Source organism: Dendrobium catenatum, unplaced genomic scaffold (genome assembly GCF_001605985.2).
Source record: "Dendrobium catenatum unplaced genomic scaffold, ASM160598v2 fragScaff_scaffold_1516, whole genome shotgun sequence".
In the NCBI taxonomy this organism is placed as follows: domain Eukaryota; kingdom Viridiplantae; phylum Streptophyta; class Magnoliopsida; order Asparagales; family Orchidaceae; genus Dendrobium; species Dendrobium catenatum.
Window position 1 is genome coordinate 85,480 of NW_021319978.1, and position 19,514 is coordinate 104,993.

A 19,514-nucleotide genomic window follows, 5' to 3' on the forward strand; every position below is an offset into this window, starting at 1 on the left:
TTTCATGAACTAAGATCCACATACGATAATCAAGTTACTGTAAAAATATAGACATGCGTGTTTTTCAAAAATCAAAAGGAATATTGTTGAACAATGGAGGTCTAGTTATAGAGTAACCCTCAGGTGTGTTTTTGTTTTCAAATGTAGCCATGATAGTTAATCAAAAAGTAGTCTAAACTTATGATTTTGAAACTATGCTCTAATACCACTTGTTGAAACTTTGTTAAGTATGAATTAGGTTGTTAGACCTAAGCTTATATCCCAACGGCTAACCAAGAGGGGGGGTGAATTGGTAATAAGTAGAGAAAAATAAAAGACACAAGATTTAGTGGTTTGGTCAAATACGACCTACATCCACTGCCTGAAGTCTCCCACTTCAACTATTGCACTATTACCACTTAGTGTCTCTCCTTTTTCTCCTACAGCAAGGCGGAGAAGCCTTTACAAAAAAATCTCTTCCACCACTACCCGGTGTGGTAGAGAACCATCGTCCTTTTACACCCTCCAAGTGTAGGCAGTGTACCTCGCACTGTTCACACTCTCCAAGTGTAGGCAGAGAACCATTCATCCTTTTACACTTCTCCAAGTGAAGGTAGAGAACATTTCATCTTTTCACACTTCTCCAAGTGTAGGTAGAGTACCCTTCGCTGTTCACACTCCTCGAGTGTTGGTAGTGAACCAGATCTCCTTGATAATATCTTCTTACGAGAAATATGTAAGGATAAGAGAGAAGAGTAAAGTAATCACAATTTAAAAACAAAGATCCTTACCTTTGAGTACCAAGTGAATCCTTCACGCTCCAGTGGTAAGAAATCTCCTTCAAATACTCTCTCACAATGCACACATCATTATCATTTTATTAGTGTTCGAATGCAGAGCTACGCCAGACTCCCCATGGAATAATTTCTACACTAGAGCAGTGTAATCAATAATTCCATCATTGGGAGAAATTATTTGGTGCGAAGTTCAAAAATATATCTCCATATAGACTCCAACTATATCTTGACATCTAGACCAGAACATGGATATTCAATAAGGGTTCAATTTTTATTTATGTCTTATTAGCCAATTGACCCGACATAGAGATAAAAAATTTAAATTCATAGGAGTTTAAAACCTCAAAGCTAGGTCACTTTACTTTTCATCTTGGTATTTTACTGCTCACTTTCTTTCTCGTTCGGCATTTTAGATGCTTCACTACATTCCTTCGCATTCCACTCAGTACAAAAATTAGTCACCACATGAAAACAAGTGCAAGAGATTTTGTATGCGCTTTTGCTGCATATTCATAGGTATCAATACTATATCGAGTTCTTTTATTTTTAAAACTAGGTTATTTTTGTTTACTTTAAAATTTTTTAGTTATTTTTGTTCATTTTAACCTCATGTTAAATGCACTTTAACTGTATTTTTGTTGTGTATATTCTTTTATGGTTTCAATTTGTATAATGACTTCTTTAGTTTTCAAAAATAGGTTGCATAGCTTTATAATATTTGACTATATACTATACATTTGCTACTATGCTTGAACTGTACTTTCATTGTGCTTTTCTTTATATTCAATTTATTTTTGAAGCTTTTTGAAAATTTTGCTATCTCTTTCACTATGCTTTCACTATACTTTTGTTGTGCTTTAGATGCGCATTCACTATGCTTTTGCTATGTTTTAGCTGCGATTTCACTGCACTTTTCTTTACATTTACTATGCATTTTATTTCTTTGTAGGAGAAAGTTTTGAAATTTATGTATGTTAATTTTTTTCTCAATATGGCAGTGAGCTGATATTTGTTCTCTATTTTGTTCATATAAAAAATATATACAAGGACATAAAAGGATCATTTGAAACCAATATAACAAAATAAAATATCCAAAGTGATTGTACAATTTTCAAGATTGTGTTCCTTTTTTTGTACAACAAAAGTATAGTGAAAAGCATCAAAAGCACAGCGAAAGCACATCAAAAGCACATAAAAAGCACAGTGAATTACTATTATGTTATTTTTTAGAAATTTTTTCTTACAGATTGATTTAATAGAGAAAATAATTATAATAACATGATCTGAACTAAATAATTTGATTATGATAGTGATTTCTATATTATGGAATCTAGAATTAAAATTAAACTTGATGTGATCGAAAACACAGGATATGCAGCAAAAGCGCATAAAAAAAGTAGGGAAAAAGCATCAAAAGCAGAGTGAAAGAACCATAAAAGGGTAATGAATTACATATTGTATTGTCAAAAATACTAATGTGTAGCAAAAGTACAGTGAAAGCATATCAAAAGCGCAGTGAAAGCACTTCAAAAACACAATGAAAGCGCATCGAAAGCTTAGTGAAAGAGCATTAAAAGCATAGTAAAAACACATCAAAAGCACAGTGAAAGCTCTTCAAAAGTGTAGTAAAGGGCAATGAGTTACATATTGTATTATCATTTTTCATAAAATTTTCCTTATAGATTTAATTTATAGTGAAAACACTTACAGTAAAATGATCCAAACTAAAGGAAATTGAAAATTAAAGTTGATGATTGTCCAAACCACTCATTATGAAGCAAAAGCGTAGCAAAAGCACAATAAAAGCCTAGCAAAAGCGTAACAAAAAGCATAGTAAAAGGGCAATGAATTATACATTGTATTGACATTTTTTAGAAAGTGTTTTTTACAAATTTAATACATAGTGAAAACACTTATAGAAAAAATGATCTAAACTAATAAAATTTAAAAATTAAAGTTGATGATTGTCTAAACCACTCATTTCAAATTTAATTCATAGTGAAAACACTTATAGAAAAATGATATGAACTAATAAAATTTAAAAATTAAAGTCTAAACCACTCATTACGCAGTAAAAGCGTAACAAAAATAAAGTGAAAGAGCATCCAAAATGCAGTTAAAGCACATTCAATTACACATTATTTTGTTATTTTCTAGAATTTTTTTTACACATTTAATAAATAGTGCAAAAATATTACTAGCATGAACTGAAATAAAAAAAGCTAATTTTATTATAATGAATTTAATAAAAACAAGCAAAACTCTAAACTTTCCCTGTGACCTGACCGAGTAGGTTAAACCCTGCTAGTGGGTACTGGCCCCTTGGAACCCACCAAGGGGCGTTGCTCTCTCGAACCCTCGATAAATTCCTTAAATATACAGAAAAAAAACTATTATTCTTTAATGATGCATCTCTTTTAACTTCAATTCTTCCTCTTTCTTGGTGTTTGCATATCGCCTTTCAAATTTTGCATTATGTTGGCATATCATATACTCGAAAAATGAATGTCCTCCTCCAAATTATTCTTCATCTTCATCGGCTCTTCCTCATTTTTTCTTTCTCAGCGGATATAAAAATTTATTGGGCTAAAATCCTATATATTGTTGAGCATTCATGATTATTTTCATTTAAAAAGGAGCACCAATCCTAGAATTTAAATTTGAAGGGGATGCTAAACCTCTTGGCCAGGTCAATCAGGCCGACAAGATAAAATTTAAAAATGAAATTTATTTTGAATATTCATGTCTTCAAACTACAGGTCATGATTTAGTTGGAGTTCAGATTTAGAGCTAGGTTTGGACTCCTCGTAGAATAATTTCTACAATACTGGAGAATTTATTTTGTGCGGTCTCTGAACGTGCTTTACGTCCAGATTCTAAAACCTTGCCGCCACATGGCGGCCTGGCGACAAGACCCAATGAAATTATAATATTTTTTTGAGTCTTTTCCAATTTACTATACAACCTGACGACCCGACCCGGTCCAGAGCAAAAAATTTAAGTTTTACGAAAAGAAACCTGTGTAAAGGGCCAATATGTAAGGTTTAGGGACTATTTTTGCCATATGAGGTAGGATTTCTTTAAAGAGGTTTGGAAGATTTCTCTGAAAGCTGAGAAGAAAAAGAAAAAAAAAGACATATTGCGGTGGAGAAGCACAGAAAGTCGGGGATATTATTGGTAAATTTTAATCTTCAAAGAGGTTTTACTATTTTTCATTTGACAAATTAGAGTTTTTAATGGTTTAGGGTGTATCGTTCAAATCTTTTTTGCTCATCCGAAGTTTTATTTCTCTGCACAAGCATAGATTCAAGTTTGGATTCTATGTACAAGTTCAGATAAAAACATAATTTGCTGTGTGTTATTGTTGTGTAAACTTCATTAAAATTGTTCAATGAACTTAAATATGCTAATGGATAACAAATCACAGTGATATACATCAGTACATAATAACAGTACACAATGGTACACAACAACGGTACACAACATTAACAAGTATAAAAAATGGAAAAAAAAAACATGACTGAACATGTGCTAATAACTTCATCATGAGAATAGAAAACAGTACACAATAATACACAACGATACACAATAACGATACACAACAATAACAAGTATAAAAAAATCAAAAAAATCACTGAAAATGCTACATTAACTTCTTCATGTTAGAGATGATTTAAAGAAAATGAAGTGTGAAAAATCCTAAACCTAAACCCCAACAACCCTATTATATAAGAAAAATTATTACTTGATATTTAAAAAACAAATAGAACCAACATATCACATAATAAAGCACTTCTTTTCTGGGAATATAAAATTGACCTTAGCCATTGCATCTGCGATGAAAATATCGAGCAAATTAAAGAACTTCAGAACATGAAGAGCATCTGAAACAAGAGAATCTAAAATATCTCATTTTTAACTTTCCACTTAAAAAGACAAAATTCTCTTAGTAAAAAGTAATTTTGGTCGGTCACACGATCAACTAGAAAAGATGAATATATATATATATATAATTTCATTGTATCTATCTCGGATCGTCACATGGGGCACAAAATAATTTCTCCCTTGCCCTTCCCCGGGGCTGTGTAATCGGTATCCCCCCTCCCCAATTTTATTTTTTGTTCATCAACTTTTTTTTTGACCGCGATCCGCTGATGGAGGTCCTCAGGACGTGGATAGCTTCTTCGCAGTTCATTCGTTTCAACCCCAGCTCTACCTTCGCTTTCGCGGTCAGGGCCAGTGCAAGGGTCCGCTGCTGTTCCTCAGCTTCCTCCGCCGCGACCGACGCCTGTGAGAGAAGCATCTCGGCGGACGGAAACCAGCGCACCGACCGCCGCCGAAGGAGCTCCTCGTCAACATCAGACAGAGACTCCATTCGGGCAATCCGTCTCCAGAAGGTAAAAACCTATCATTCCTCAGCGGCAGTTTTCTATTTCATTCATCCAATGTTGTAATTACTTCATGTCGTTTGTATAAGGATTGTACCTGTCTGTATAGGATTTAAGGTATGCATGTTTCAATCCTGTTTTACATCTTCCCGTTCGTCCTGTAATCCCTCAAATGTGTGTGTGTTGGAAATTAGTGCAATCCTTATTGAAAATGTGTTTGGGAAGTGATTGCACCTCTGTTAAATGGAAATTAGTTTCAAATCCTCAAAATCAGGCATTATTGAAGCCCCTAACTAGCGTCTCCACTTGAAGCTATCCGAAGTGACCTATAGCTAATGTGGAATTGGTTCTATGAAAAAAGGTGTGCAAATATTTATCCTTTAGTGGACCTATACTTCAAACCAAATAACTCCTAAAATAATGAGAAATGAACTAGTCATACAGACTCTAAATCCAATTAGTGCTTCTAATGCTAGTCATATATCCCAAAAAATAAGCAAATAGAAAGCTAATGAAAAGAAACCTTCAATCTAACTCGACTCTGCAAATTGGAGCATGATAGGGAGCACTATGGACCTCTTCATTTGCATTTTGTCCTGTTTTATCTTGCATGTGAATCCAAATAGGAAGTGAATAGGCCAACATGTTCATCACCACTCTTGATGTAGTGTAATAGAATTCTTCTAAAACCATGCACATAGGCTTGACAGCCACCCAACTATTTGATCAGTAAGCATTTTTTTCTTCTTTTAAAGCATCTACCTATAGAACTTGGTACGTTAGAATTATCTAAGCTTCATGCTTAACACTACATTTATATTCAAGTATATTTGAGGAATAAAAGTTAATCACTACTCTTGATGCAACTCAGTAGAGCAACATCTTCATCACTACTCTTGATGCAACATATTAGAGCTTCTCTAAAGCCATGCACCTAGACCACTTCATGTTCATTTTGTCTTGCATGCGGATTAAATATGGCAAAATATTCACCACTACTCTTGATGTAGTGTAATAGAGCTCCTCTAAAACCATTCACCTAGGTATGACAACCCACCCAACTATTTGGTCGATAAGCTTTGTAAATTCTTTAAAAGCCTCTACATATAGTGCTTTAAAAGTAATCCTTATATAAATTTCTTGCGTAGCACCATATTTTTATTGAAATTTCATTGAAACATAAAAGTTAAACAGACAATAGTGGCCATAATAAAGCAAGTCTAGGTTAGTGCTTAAAGCACAAAACATGATTAAATTAACAAGTAAACTAGTACCACAACAAAGCATTAATCTGCAAATGATAAAAGGAGCTCCTTCCTCCTGTTATTTATAACCTTATTTGCGTGAGGTGGGCTAGAAGCAACAAGGAAATGGCTGGGCAACAAGGAAATGGTTGGAGAGATGTGTCCAAGCTAGCTTGATGCTACTGGAGCTTACCTGTGGCCTCTCAAAACCATCATTATCAACTAAAAGCCTAAAGGAGTTCTCAACAACATCTTTCTTTGCTTTGGCACTATTGGTTTGTAAGGTTTTTGGATTTTGCAACGTTTTAAAAGGCGAAATCGGGAATCGAGGCGTTTTGGCTAAGCGAGGCGAGGCGTAAGCCTCGAGGCGGATCGAGGCGTAAGCCTAAAAAATGATAAAAATAAAGTAATTAACAGTGCGTAATTAACAGTGCCGAGCATGTACCGCTCGGTACCGAGCATGTACTGAGCAATATCGAGCATGTACCTAGTGGTACTGGCTTGGTACCGAGCGTGTACCTAGTGGTACAGAGCATGTATCGCTCAGTACCGAGCATATACTTGCTCGGTACCGAGCGGTACTGGCTCGGTACCGAGCATGTACTGAGCGATACAAGCTACTCAATAATTATTATTAATACTATTATTTATATATTTAAAAATATATATTTTAATTTATATTAACTAGGCTAATTATATTAATATTTAATTAATAATTATATTACTAATTAGTCAATTAATTTATGCACTAATTATACTATTAAGTATTTAATTAATTTGCTTAATTATTAATATTTAAATTATATTAATTAAGTTAATCAATAATAACTTAGCTGCATCTAGGGTTTTCCTTTCATCTTCTCTTTTCGTCTTTGTTGTTCGGCTTCGTTGCTTCATAGGAGGTGTAGAGATTACACGCGTCGCTTCTTTGGCTCCTTTGTGGCTGTTCGACTGCGCTCCTTCGACGACTTTCCCTTCCTGTCGGATCATAAGTTACGACATTTTGATAAGAAGAAACAACGGGAGCTCGTTGGCTCGCTGGCTTTGTTGGTAACTTTCTCCCTTTCGAGGCGTTTCCTCGATGCGCCTCGGCACCTCTTGTATTGAGGCGTACGCCTCCGTGGAAAAAGACGTAAGCCTCGCCCGGACGTTCGAGGCTTAAGCCTTAGTTCGCCCGACCTCCGCCTCGATTCGAGGTGCGCCTCGAGGCGTCCGCCTCGAACGCCTTTTTAATCAATGGGATTTTGTATGGTTAAATATTTTGACAATTTGATCTCAAGCCAAGTTTATCACGTCTAAAGATCGGCTCGAAGTCATTCGATTTGATCTAGTCTTGTTATAAGCATGGCTCATTAATTTCGATTTGAGCCAATAATAAATTTAATTTCACTCAATTTTTGATCTTTTTAAACAAATTCATAGTCTAACATACATTCATATACTCTTATAGTTTCAAATCAAAATTCATTTGTATATATATATATATATATATATATATATATATATATATATAGTGGGTGTCAATTTGGGCTTATGGGTTAGGTTTGGGTTCAGATCCAACCCGAAAATGATCCTACATGAATATAATGAACTCAAACACGATTCGTTTATTAAATGGGTCAAAATTCCTGAAATAAAACTCGCTCGAGCTAACCCAAACCTGTCCAACATGACACAAAATATATTTAAATTATGATGAGTTATTGTTAACCTGACCCAAAATGAACACAATAACTCAATTTGAATACAAAAACTCTTTAAAAAAGTTTTATATAAGATTTTCATTAAAAAACATTATAGCTAAGTCATTATCTTTTGGGTTGACCTGAGCTCGACGAGATTTTATTTTTGAGACATGATGACCCATGCATGTCCTGAATATTATATGGGTTGAACCAAATCCAAATTTTTTGTGTTAGGTTTGAGTTAGGTTTTTGTGTTGGCTCTAATATTGACAACTTTATGTGCACTTATACATACAAGCATATATATTTTAATATGATGTAGAGCATAGTTGTCAATGGCGCAAAATAGTGTGCGCCATGGCGCACGGCGCGGCACGGCACACCTACGGCGCCATGTTCATGGCGAGGCACATGTGTTTAAAATAGCGCGCACTATTTGCGCCACATGTGAGCCATGACACATGGCGCACAACGCAAAATGGCGCTCCAAATTGTTTTTAAATTTCATTATACTTATGAATATTTTTTACAAGAATTTACAACTTAACAGGTATGATTCTTATTGATTGCTACTTGAAGTGTTTCACTAGCAACCATAGTTTAGAGGCGTCCACCTCTTAAAATTAAAAAAAAATGCTCGGTACCGCTCGGTACATGCTCGGTACCGCTATGTACATGCTTGGTACCGTTATATACATGCTCGGTACAAACGACTTATGAACTTCAAAAATAAGCAGAACTTCAAAATTACTCTTACTAGAACCCCGCCAGGGGGCAGCGCCCCCTTGGACCCCGACAGCCCAGCATATTGTTGTGTTCATCATCTTTAGTAATAGTTGTTAGTGTTAGTCTGCTTCTTCATGAGTGCATGCTTTGTATAAGTGTTCTTCATGAGTGCATGCTTTGATTGGGAGACATTGGACTCTATAGAAGAGAAGGGGTGAGAACTTTAAATGTAAATTCTTATCTCTTGGATAGCTTGTCTTTTATTTTTAATGATATTTTATATTCATGCTTATTATTTTATAATTCTTATATAGTTTGCGCCATGTTCAAAATGGCGCGCGCCGCGCCCAGCGTTATGCGCCATGGCTCTGAAAGGACCTTTGCGCCCTGGTGCGTTATTCGCTGTTAACAGGTATGATCTAGAGAAGACTCAATCTAATCTATGGTTGAGTTAATTCTTGTCCATCTCCAACAATACATATCTTTGACTAACCCTTCTAGGAGCCAATCTTTGTGTTTATGGTGATTATCAAAACCACATCTTCACCTCATTTGTCGCTTCACCATTATCTTCATAGGGGTTAAACTTCGAAGGTTATCATTGTAACTATTATTGCTATGAGTTCGGTTTCTTTTACTCGTCTGTAACCACTTAACTAGCCTTTTGATCACAAGTCAACTTATGCACATCATCCTTGATGACTTTGGTACTTGGTCTCCTTCTATGTTTCTCGCAGATTTATATACCTTAATGATTTCTTTTATTCTCCATTGATGATTATGCAAGTGATTTGTCCCCACTATGCTGGCGCTTTTTATTAACTTTCTTCCTTGACATTATCTAAGAATTTTGTCCATCAAAATTCTCTTTGATACCTTCATTTAAGGTTTTTATTTGCACCTTATTTAACACATATCTTGTTGCCAACTACATGAATTTGACACACACTATTGTTTCTTTAATGAATTGATTATGCTCCTTGTGCAAAGCTCTAAGATCTGGGTAACAAAAATTTTGGTTATTTCATTTATGGTCCCGCCTAAACTTAAGTTGATATATTGAACCTCGAGTTTGTACGGGAGTGTTACCATATCTAAATTATTATATGTGCTAACTTATTTATAAAGTTTACTTTATTTGTAATTATAACTTTTTTTCATGAACGAGGATATTTTCTTTTTTGCATTATTTTATTTTATTTTTATTTATTTTTACATTTTCTTTTCTTTATATAAGCATACATATGCTTGTGCTAAAAGACAAGAAGTAAATATATTGTTCTTTACATCTATCTCTTTTATAAATAGGAAAGTCTTATAACTAGGAGCAAGAGTAGGGAAGTGATTCCCACGGAGGATGACATGACCCTTAAGCCTTTATTTAGAGTTGAAGTTCTTACCAATTAAGTTTGAATAATTAAATAAACTGGCAACAACAACAATAACAACAACAACATCAAGCCTTTATCCCACTACATGGGGTCGGCACCATAAAGCATTGTAGGCCTCACTACCATCTTATAGAATTTTATCTTAAGTTTGAGGGGTACTTTTCTATCACACAACAAGCCCGATGCATTCCTCCACTTCAACCATCCAACTTGAATTCTGCTGATAATATTCCCATCTATTTCACCATTAATCTGAACAATAGATCCAAGATGTCTAAAACGTGTACTCTTATTAATGACTTGATCGCCCAAAGTCACAATCCCCTTACTAGGTCTATTACTACTAAAATTACACTCCATATATTCCGTTTTAGATCTACTCAAGCGAAAACCTTTAGTGTCTAATGTAGACCTCCATAATTCAAATTTACTTTCAACTCCCTCTCTAGTCTTATGAACAAGAAGAATATCATCAGCAAAAAGCATACACCAAGGTACATCCTCTTGCAAATGACTACGAGAACATCCATGACTAAAGCAAAAAGATATGGGCTTAAGGTTGATCCTTGATGTAACCTAACTGAAATAGGGAAATACTTGGTCAAACCACCTTGTGTTTGAACACAAGTAATAGCTCATGCATACATATCTTTAATGATTTGAATATAAGCATTATTAACTTCTTTCTTTTCAAGAACTCTCCATAGTGCTTCTCTTGGAACTTTATCATATGCTTTTTCTAAATCAATAAATATCATATGTAGATCCTCCTTATTTTCTCTATATTTATCCATCAAACTTCTTAATAAATGTATGGCTTCCATAGTCGACCTACCCGGCATGAATCCAAATTGATTTTGAGAAACATTAGTATCACGCCACAACCTATGCTCCATAACTCGCTCCCATAGTTTTAAAGTATGGCACATTAACTTAATTCCTCTATAATTCGCACAATCTTGTGCATCACCTTTATTCTTAAAAATAGGAATTAACACACTCATTCTCCACTCATCTGACATCTTTTTAGTCTTCAAAATAGTATTAGAAAGTTTAGTAAGACAAGAAATTCCTTCATCTCCTATGCATTTCCACACCTCTATTGGAATATCATCAGGTCCAATAGCTTTTCCACCCTTCATTTTCTTTAAAGCCTCTCTAACTTCGGTTTTATTAATACGCTGATAAAAACAAAAATCTTTATTTTCATTTAGGGTGCTAAGGTCACTATAGTCAATCTTATTTTCACAATTTTCATTAAAAAGTTTAGCAAAATATCTCATCCACCTTTGTTGAATATCATCTTCTAAGAAAAATATTTTTTGATCTTCATCCTTAATACACTTCACTTGAACTAAATCCTTACTAATCCTATCTCTTTGCTTGGCTAACTTATACATATATCTTTCTCTTTTCTTAGTATCTAATCTATTATATAAATCACTAAAAACTAAGGTCTTTGCATCGCATATTGCTTTTTTAGATTTCTTACGAGCCTCTTTATATCTTTCCCAATTATCAGAAATTTTAAAATTAAACCAATTAAATAAACTGTTACTTAACAATATTTCCCATACTGATTCAAATAAAGGTAAGTAAAGATTAAACACAAACAACGATAAATTGTATTAAAGTGCTATCACATGGCATATAATCCACGATTATCATCTACTAGTTTTAGGGTCAAATTTCCTGAATTTTAAGGAATTTTGAATGAGAAAAATTGATATTAAGGTATGTTCTTATCATTGCATCACCGTCTTCATATCGTCTTCTTCTCCTTAATTTGATTAGCTTTTTGTACTTACCATAGTCCATATGCTTTCTTTGATCCGTACAACCATTCCTAAACTAAGCCAAAATTTAAACCCTAAACCAAAACAAATTCCAAAAACCCAAACTCTTGACTACAATGGCTCCCTATGTTTTTCATAAGCAAAATGTTTTGACTCTCCTAATCTCATACATGCCTTGACGCAATTGGCCATAATTACTTTCCCCATGTACCCTCAAATTTCTCAATTATCTTCTCTTTGAAATTTTGGTTCGATTCAAGCTATCTTAATATCCTTCTTTATTTTCTTTTAAATTTAAATTTAAACCACTTCCTCAAAATCCTCAACAAACTTAACTCTTATCCATGTCATTTTACTATTCGACTCCCCATGCTTTTTCCTTAAACCCACTTCTTTGAAGACAGTGATATTTCAACTTTGGATGTCTTAAATGTGTTTTCCCAACCTTAATCTGGTAGATTCATTTCTATCTTGATCCAATCAAAACTAACACAATTCAATTGGGTTGATCCCAACATCCTAAATCACCCAATCTCACCCAGCCATAAACCTGAATATTAAAAAAAATCAAATTCAATCAGATTGAATTGATCTAGTAGTTTGCATGAAGGCCTCAAAGCTTCCAAAGATGTCTTTCTAGAGCTTTGATACTGTTTTTAACAATTCATGACGAAAGCCTTCCCTATAATACCTTCATTTCAGGGATGGATTATTCATCATCTTTTTTTTTTTTTTAATGATGGATTTTCCATTCATTTCTCCTCTTTAGCACCTATTTAGAACATGTGTCTTATTAAACCCTTGGTACTCTAGACTAGTGCAATGAATGTGCTCAGACCCTACTTGATATCATATTGCTCATCTCACTTGAGGTTTTATGTGAAGTTGATATGCCTTGGAGTCAATTTCAGTGAGCAAAGCCAGAAATTCAGAGAAAAACAACAGAATTTAGAAGAAATAGTGGCTACTTTGTGATTAATACACAGTAAGACACAAAAGATACAAGCAATCTACAATTAGAGAGATAGATCGTCTCTCCCAATCAACTTAGATGCCGTTAGGAAGCCCTCACAGAAAAACTACGGTAGAAAACTCAATAAAATATAATCTTTCTGTATGAAAGTGAAATCCTGCTGCTTTTTCAGGTTGAAGAATTAAGGAGCAGAGGCTATGAACCATATGCATATAAGTGGGACAGAAGTCACAAAGCAAGGCAGCTTCAAGATATTTATGCTCATTTAGAAAATGGAGAAGAGTGTAAAGACGACTCCGTATCAGTTGCAGGAAGAGTTATTGCCAGTAGAAAGTTTGGTAAACTTGCTTTCTATACTTTAAGGGACGAATCTGGAACTGTCCAGGTTTGTCTAATCCATCTTTTCCCAAGCTTTGCTTTTCATCTTTGTGGGTCAGTGTTCTTTTGCATTTATTTAGTGTCTAATATGTCTTTTGGAGCACATTTGCAGTGATTACTTGATTTTTGATCTTAGAGTTTCCTTCATTGATAAAATAGGGCTCTTTTTGTAGTCGCAGTCTAACTGATATATAAATTTGCAGAGATACTATGTACTGTAGCAAATTGCTGGTGCAAAGGATGATACTAACGAATATTTTTTATTGCTGCGAATTTTGTTTTTGGATGGATTAGTACTTTAATGATGACATTTGGATTTCTGGTTACGTAAGCCTCCTGATTTATGTCATACATAACTTTGTTTTTCAAATTCAGAATGTTCTGTAATGTATCTCAGAACTGCACGTCAAATTGTAATATTTATGATGGGGACATCAGAGCATGAAAGATATATCTGAGACGTGGCCGTCGATCTACGGCCACGATCGAGTAGATGTGTTTTGAGTTATTTCATGTATTTGTTATATATGTTGTAATTGTTTTTCTCGTTTTATTCCTTGCTTAAGGGAAGTTGTATGTAAGCCCTAAGGGCAAGGTCGTCTTTTATCTTTGAGTCCTTTTAACTAGGCTATTTATAGCCCTCATGTCATTCTTCTAAAGTTAATGAATGAAATGATAAGAAATTTTTGTGCTATTGCTTGAGTTCTTGATTAGAGAAAGTCGCCTTAGATGGTTTGGTCACATAAAACAGCGGCCTTGCGATGACCCGGTTAGGAGAGTAGAGGTATTAGATTTGACTTTTGTTAAGAAAGGTAGGGGTAGACCTAAAAAGACCTGGTTAGAAAATATTAGGAATGACCTTTCTTTATTAGATTTAAACGAGAATTTGACTTTTAATAGGACACAATGGAGAAAAATGATTCATGTAGCCGACTCCACGTAGTGGGATAAAGGCTTGATGTTGTTGTTGTTGTTGTTGTATTGCTTGAGTTCTTGAGAGATCTTGAGAGTGCTTGGAGAGAGAGCGAGATCCCTAGGAGAGGGAAAACTGATCACCCACCAACTTTGGAGAAGGCCGGATTCATGGTTTGTTTTATCGTTCTTTTCTTTCAATCTCTCTTCCTCCTAGTCGCCGGATCTCCTAGCCACCCCACCTTGCCGTCGGCCACCACCTCAAGTCACCACCACCTCAAGCCACCACCCTCCTTCCCCCACTACAACGACCGACCCGCTTATCCAAACCCCACCCCACCGCCGACACTTCATCCAACCGAACCCAAGCCCAAGCTGCCCCCTTCCCCCTTAGTTTTTTCCCTCCATCCTTGCTTACATTGATTCCTTTCCTAATTGTGTTGATTAATTTAGGTAACTAATTAACTTATCGAATTCAAATTATTTTAATTTGAAAAGTTACCTAAAATATCACTCCTATTTGAGAAAACTTTTCAAATCCTTGCCTATTGAATTAAAGTTAATTTAGGATGAAATATTTCATCCTAAATTTAAGTCCATGACTTAAGGACGCATTAATAGCCTCCTTAATTTCTCTTCCAAATTCATAGCCGCCGGCCCCCTTTGGGTTCTTCATTAATGCTTACAATTACAACCTTCCTAATTGGATTTAGATATTTTAGGTAACTCAATTAATTAACAAATTCAAATAAATGAATTTGAAATTGTTACCTAAAATACCAATCCTAATTTAGGAAAGTTTCCAAATTTCAGCCCTAAGTATGTGATGCAGACAACTCAAGATTATATTTTTCTAATGCAGTTAAAAAAAAAAAAAAAATTTCTAATGCAGTTACTATGGTGCGCAGTATGCTTTATTGTAAAGAAAAAATTTATATTCATAGATCACAAGTTATCAATTTATTTAACAATTCACTTTTTTAAAATGAAATTAAATAATAACTGTCTTTAAGCTCAATTGATAATGAAATAATCATAAATATTCAAAAATGTCAGCATGAATATGGAAATAAAAAAACCAGCATGCACACAAATTAGTTTTCACAAAATTAGGTTTTTGGCGCAATTTTTGACCAAAATCAAGAGAACTAAACCAAACAACAACAAATTATTTTGAAGAAATAGAAAATGTGTAAAATTACCAGAATAAAAAAAATAAAAACCAATTGCTTACCTCAAAATTAGAGTCAAGCAAAGGTTTCATATTTGTATACTTGCATATGCCTTTTTAGTCATTCAACAGGTAGTTGGTGGGTAGCAGGTGAACTCGTACCTCGAGGATCTAAATGGGTTGTCGAGATCTAATTTGACAGGATACCCGGAGTGGAGTTGCTCCTCACGAGAACAGTCAATGGTTCTCGAGGACTATTCACTTATCACTTGCCTTCTAGCAAGGTCTAGCCACCGAAAATCTTTTACATGGTTGTACATTTCTACATAAAATTAGCAGGCTTTGAAAGCACATATGAAATAATGACATTTCTTCATCATTATGAAAGATGATCAAGCTATATTAATGGTTTTGCCTTAGGATTAAGTTGGGGAGATTTTAGCTTCTTATAAAGATGGTTGTGAAGTTGTGAGAAAAACAGTTTTTTTTTTGAGACTATTGTGGGTGTTATGAATATATTCTGTTTTGAAAAAAAATTTACATTAATTTCTTACAGGTGCCACATATTAATATTAATAGAACTGGTTGTGAAAAATAGCTTCTTACTATAAAAATTTCTATAAATAGCAAGAAAGTAATAAAAAAGTAGTTGTTGAATGGAGTTGTGGTTATGATATAAAAAGTAAAGCAGTGAATAAGCTTCCCTAAACTCATCGATTAAAAAGGCGTAAAATTTTAAATTAATTTATTTTAATCATTTTGAGGCTTACGCCTCGATCCGCCTCGAGGCTTACGCCTCGCCTCGCTTAGAAAAAACGCCTCGATTCCCGATTTCGCCTTTTAAAACCTTGCCTAAACTCACTCGCAGCGATCACCCTGCCTCACTGAAACATGGAGATTACTTTTCATTTGAATTAAGTAGCACAATTGCACCATGCTTTTAGGAATCAAACATCCAACTTTTCCTCATAAGATTTATATTGAAAAGAGAAATTTTGTTCAAGCCAAATTTATTTAAATTAAGTTCCTCATAATTTTATTATTAGATTAAATTGGCACATGATCAATCTTAATCTAGGTTTAAATTAATGCCAATTTAGTTTTAAATTCCTCAAAATCCCAATTTAATTTTCTTGTAACTAAACTTTGTGGGATTAGTTAGGTTGAGGCCTCAATGTGCTCAACCTAAAAAAAAAAAAAAGGAATCTAAGAGCCTTTCTGAGAAGCATGGACCCCAAGATCACTCTTTAAATTATGTTGAACTGAAGACTTTGATTGACGGACTTGATTTAGAGAGCAAAACTTGCTGCAAGGTACCTATGGTGGCATTGGTAACTTATAAGGCCACAAGCCAACCCAAATGTGTTACTAGAGTTGATCCGAAGTTGATGTCATTATATAGGCTGAACATCACGGTTGTCCTAGCTAGCATGTCCTAGTTGCTTGCTTAAACGTTTATCATTCTTCAATATATGAGAACAAGCTTCTTATCATGCTTTTAGATATCTTATTGTTTTTGTATTGATTCCAATTTCTAGGCGCTTCTCTGGTTTAAGTGTATGATGTTTAATGAGCAAACCAGCTTCCACATTGACCATGCAAATTAGCCTTATATGTCACCAAAAATACCTATACTTTATCACATGTCAAAAATTGAAGTTGTCCCTTCTAGTTTGTCTGAAGCTGACACAATAATTCAGATCAAGTCATCATGGTTTGCTCAACTTGTCTAGCTGATCAATAGATTCAGTCCCCAGAGACATGATTATCAAGGTTGTGAAGTTCTTGGTTTGTGCCTCATCTATGATTAAAATGTGCAGGGAAATTGCAACTATGCATAGTTATCCTTTGCATAAATTTCTTTTAGTTAAATGTCGCTCATATTGAGTGCTGCGTGGGACAATCATTTTATTTTACGTAATTTTCCCAAAATTTATGGCATGCTATGTTTAATCTACTCCTTTCTTGTTAATCCTCTCTTATTAGTTTCTTCTACTCTTATTAGTGTATCTTTTATCTTTCATATAAGTCAAGGCCATCTAATTGTATTCCTCACCATCTTTTCTTTAACATTTGTTACACCAATATAATATCATAATTTCATAATTTATCTATCCTTACAAGTTTTATGCTTAAACCATATTACCATTCTTATTTCCACCCCACTTGTAAATTCCACATACCATGCACAAACATATGGTGGGATATGCCTCTCTTACACTATTTGTGGCATTTGTAGCTCTACTTTGAGAAAGGAAGCCTTCCAGAGGATCAGTTCGAGCTGATAAAGGCTTATATTGACATTGGTGATATTTTGGGAGCATGTGGCTCTATAAAGAAGACAGATAAGGGTGAGATATGATCAGAGCTACTTCGGTTAGATATTCATTTTTTTTCCCGAAGTTTTTTGAAAATATTATTCATTATCTCTATCCGAAAGTCTAGCCTTTTTTTATATGTATAAAGGTATTTTATTATTTCACGTCAGGATTATTTTTTCATTTATTCTTAATGGGGAAATACAATGCACGTTAAATGTGAGATAATAAATCAAGTTATTTCCATGGTAATTATGCGGCTACATCAGACAATGCTCAGTTTCGGTTTTGCAGGGGAGCTTTCTGTTTTCGTGAAATTTGCCAAACTTCTTACGAAGTCCTTGCTTCCCCTTCCTGACAAGTATCATGGCTTAGCTGATGTGGATAAACGTTACCGTCAGAGGTTACTTTCTTTTCACCACTTTTCTTATGATAGCTCCTTTATTTTATATTTTTTGAGTTTTGCCTGATGAAATAACGATGAGATATTTGCATATGATGTGATTGAGTTATTTATTTTATTTTCTTAGAGTTTTGCAACATTCAGTCCTTTGAGGGTGTAATATAGTACTCCAGATGTAAAAGTCTGACACACTGATTTGCTAATTTTTCATTTTTTATAACTTTGCAAAATTTCCATCTGATTCTATTGATGGAGAACCTAACTCTGAATTGTACGAGATAGAGGCATGTATGCAAGAACTGTTCATGATTTTTATATCAATATCATCAGGGTTATGATTTGCTATTCTCCTAGTTCATTTTATGAGGCCTAGGCAGGGGAATTTACCTGAGAGAATTGCATGTAATGTTGCATATTGGCAAACAACTTCCTGCTTTTCATGTCGCCACTTGCTTTGTCTTCTCAAACATCATTAGGATCCTAAAGCAGGTTGCAATCACCATATAGTTATGTTACTTGTCATATATACAAACTGCTGGCTCACATAATCCTTCACAACCTTTTCAGTCTGGATCAAATTTTTGCCAGGAATGAAGGGAGGATGAGCATTCATATAGTCAACCAAAAATAGTTATGTTAATGCTAGTTATGATGGTGATAATGATAATGCTGCTGTTGTGAGAAACCAATTCCTGCAGAATTTTATTATCATACGCATAAATATGAATCATTAATTTTTTTTTTCTTTGAAGTTTAAGCTTCCTGGATTGCTTTGGAGCATCCCAGCTTATGCTTTTTCAATCCTGAAGTATGACTGGCCTTATATAATAAAAACCTATTATTACAACATTGTTTTGTAAAAAATCCATTTGTTGTAATTGTGTTAAAAGCCAACTACCTTTGTTTTTTCGATTGTTCTGCCATCTTTATTTTATTTTACGGTGTTGCAGTTATATTTCTTCACTTAAAATGTTGGCTTTCCGATGACTCAATTAAGAGAGTAGATATATTAGATCCGACATATAAAGTAGAGGTAGACCTAAAAAGGCTTGCTTATAAAGTAATAGAAATGAACTTTTTTTATTAGACATAAATGAGAATTTGATTCTTAATAGAGCATAATGAAGAAAACATATTCATCTAGCTGACCCCACGTAGTGGGATAAAAGGCTTGTTATTTTTTTTTGTAGTCATCTTCCTGATAAAGTAGGGCAGTGTAGTCAACACTTTATCTCTTGTTGTTGCTGAGGACTAGAGAGTGGAGAAAGAGATCAAGTGGTAGAGAGAGGGTGCTGGAGGAGAGGGAACTTGAGGAGAGAGAAATAGATTGGTTAAGAGGAATCCTGAGAAGAG

General features: G+C 34.4%; 1 protein-coding gene across 1 annotated transcript in view; it reads left to right on the forward strand.

Moving 5' to 3' along the window:
• The first annotated feature begins 4,804 nt into the window (after window positions 1-4,804).
• The window catches only part of LOC110114728 (lysine--tRNA ligase, chloroplastic/mitochondrial), a 71,837-nt gene continuing 57,127 nt past the window's right edge, over window positions 4,805-19,514 (forward strand). Inside the window, exons 1-4 of the mRNA XM_020847707.2 lie at window positions 4,805-5,173; window positions 13,152-13,364; window positions 17,680-17,791; window positions 18,053-18,161. Of these exons, the coding sequence (XP_020703366.1) occupies window positions 4,931-5,173; window positions 13,152-13,364; window positions 17,680-17,791; window positions 18,053-18,161 (677 nt within the window). The 5' untranslated portion in view covers window positions 4,805-4,930. The remainder of the gene's footprint in view (window positions 5,174-13,151; window positions 13,365-17,679; window positions 17,792-18,052; window positions 18,162-19,514) is intronic.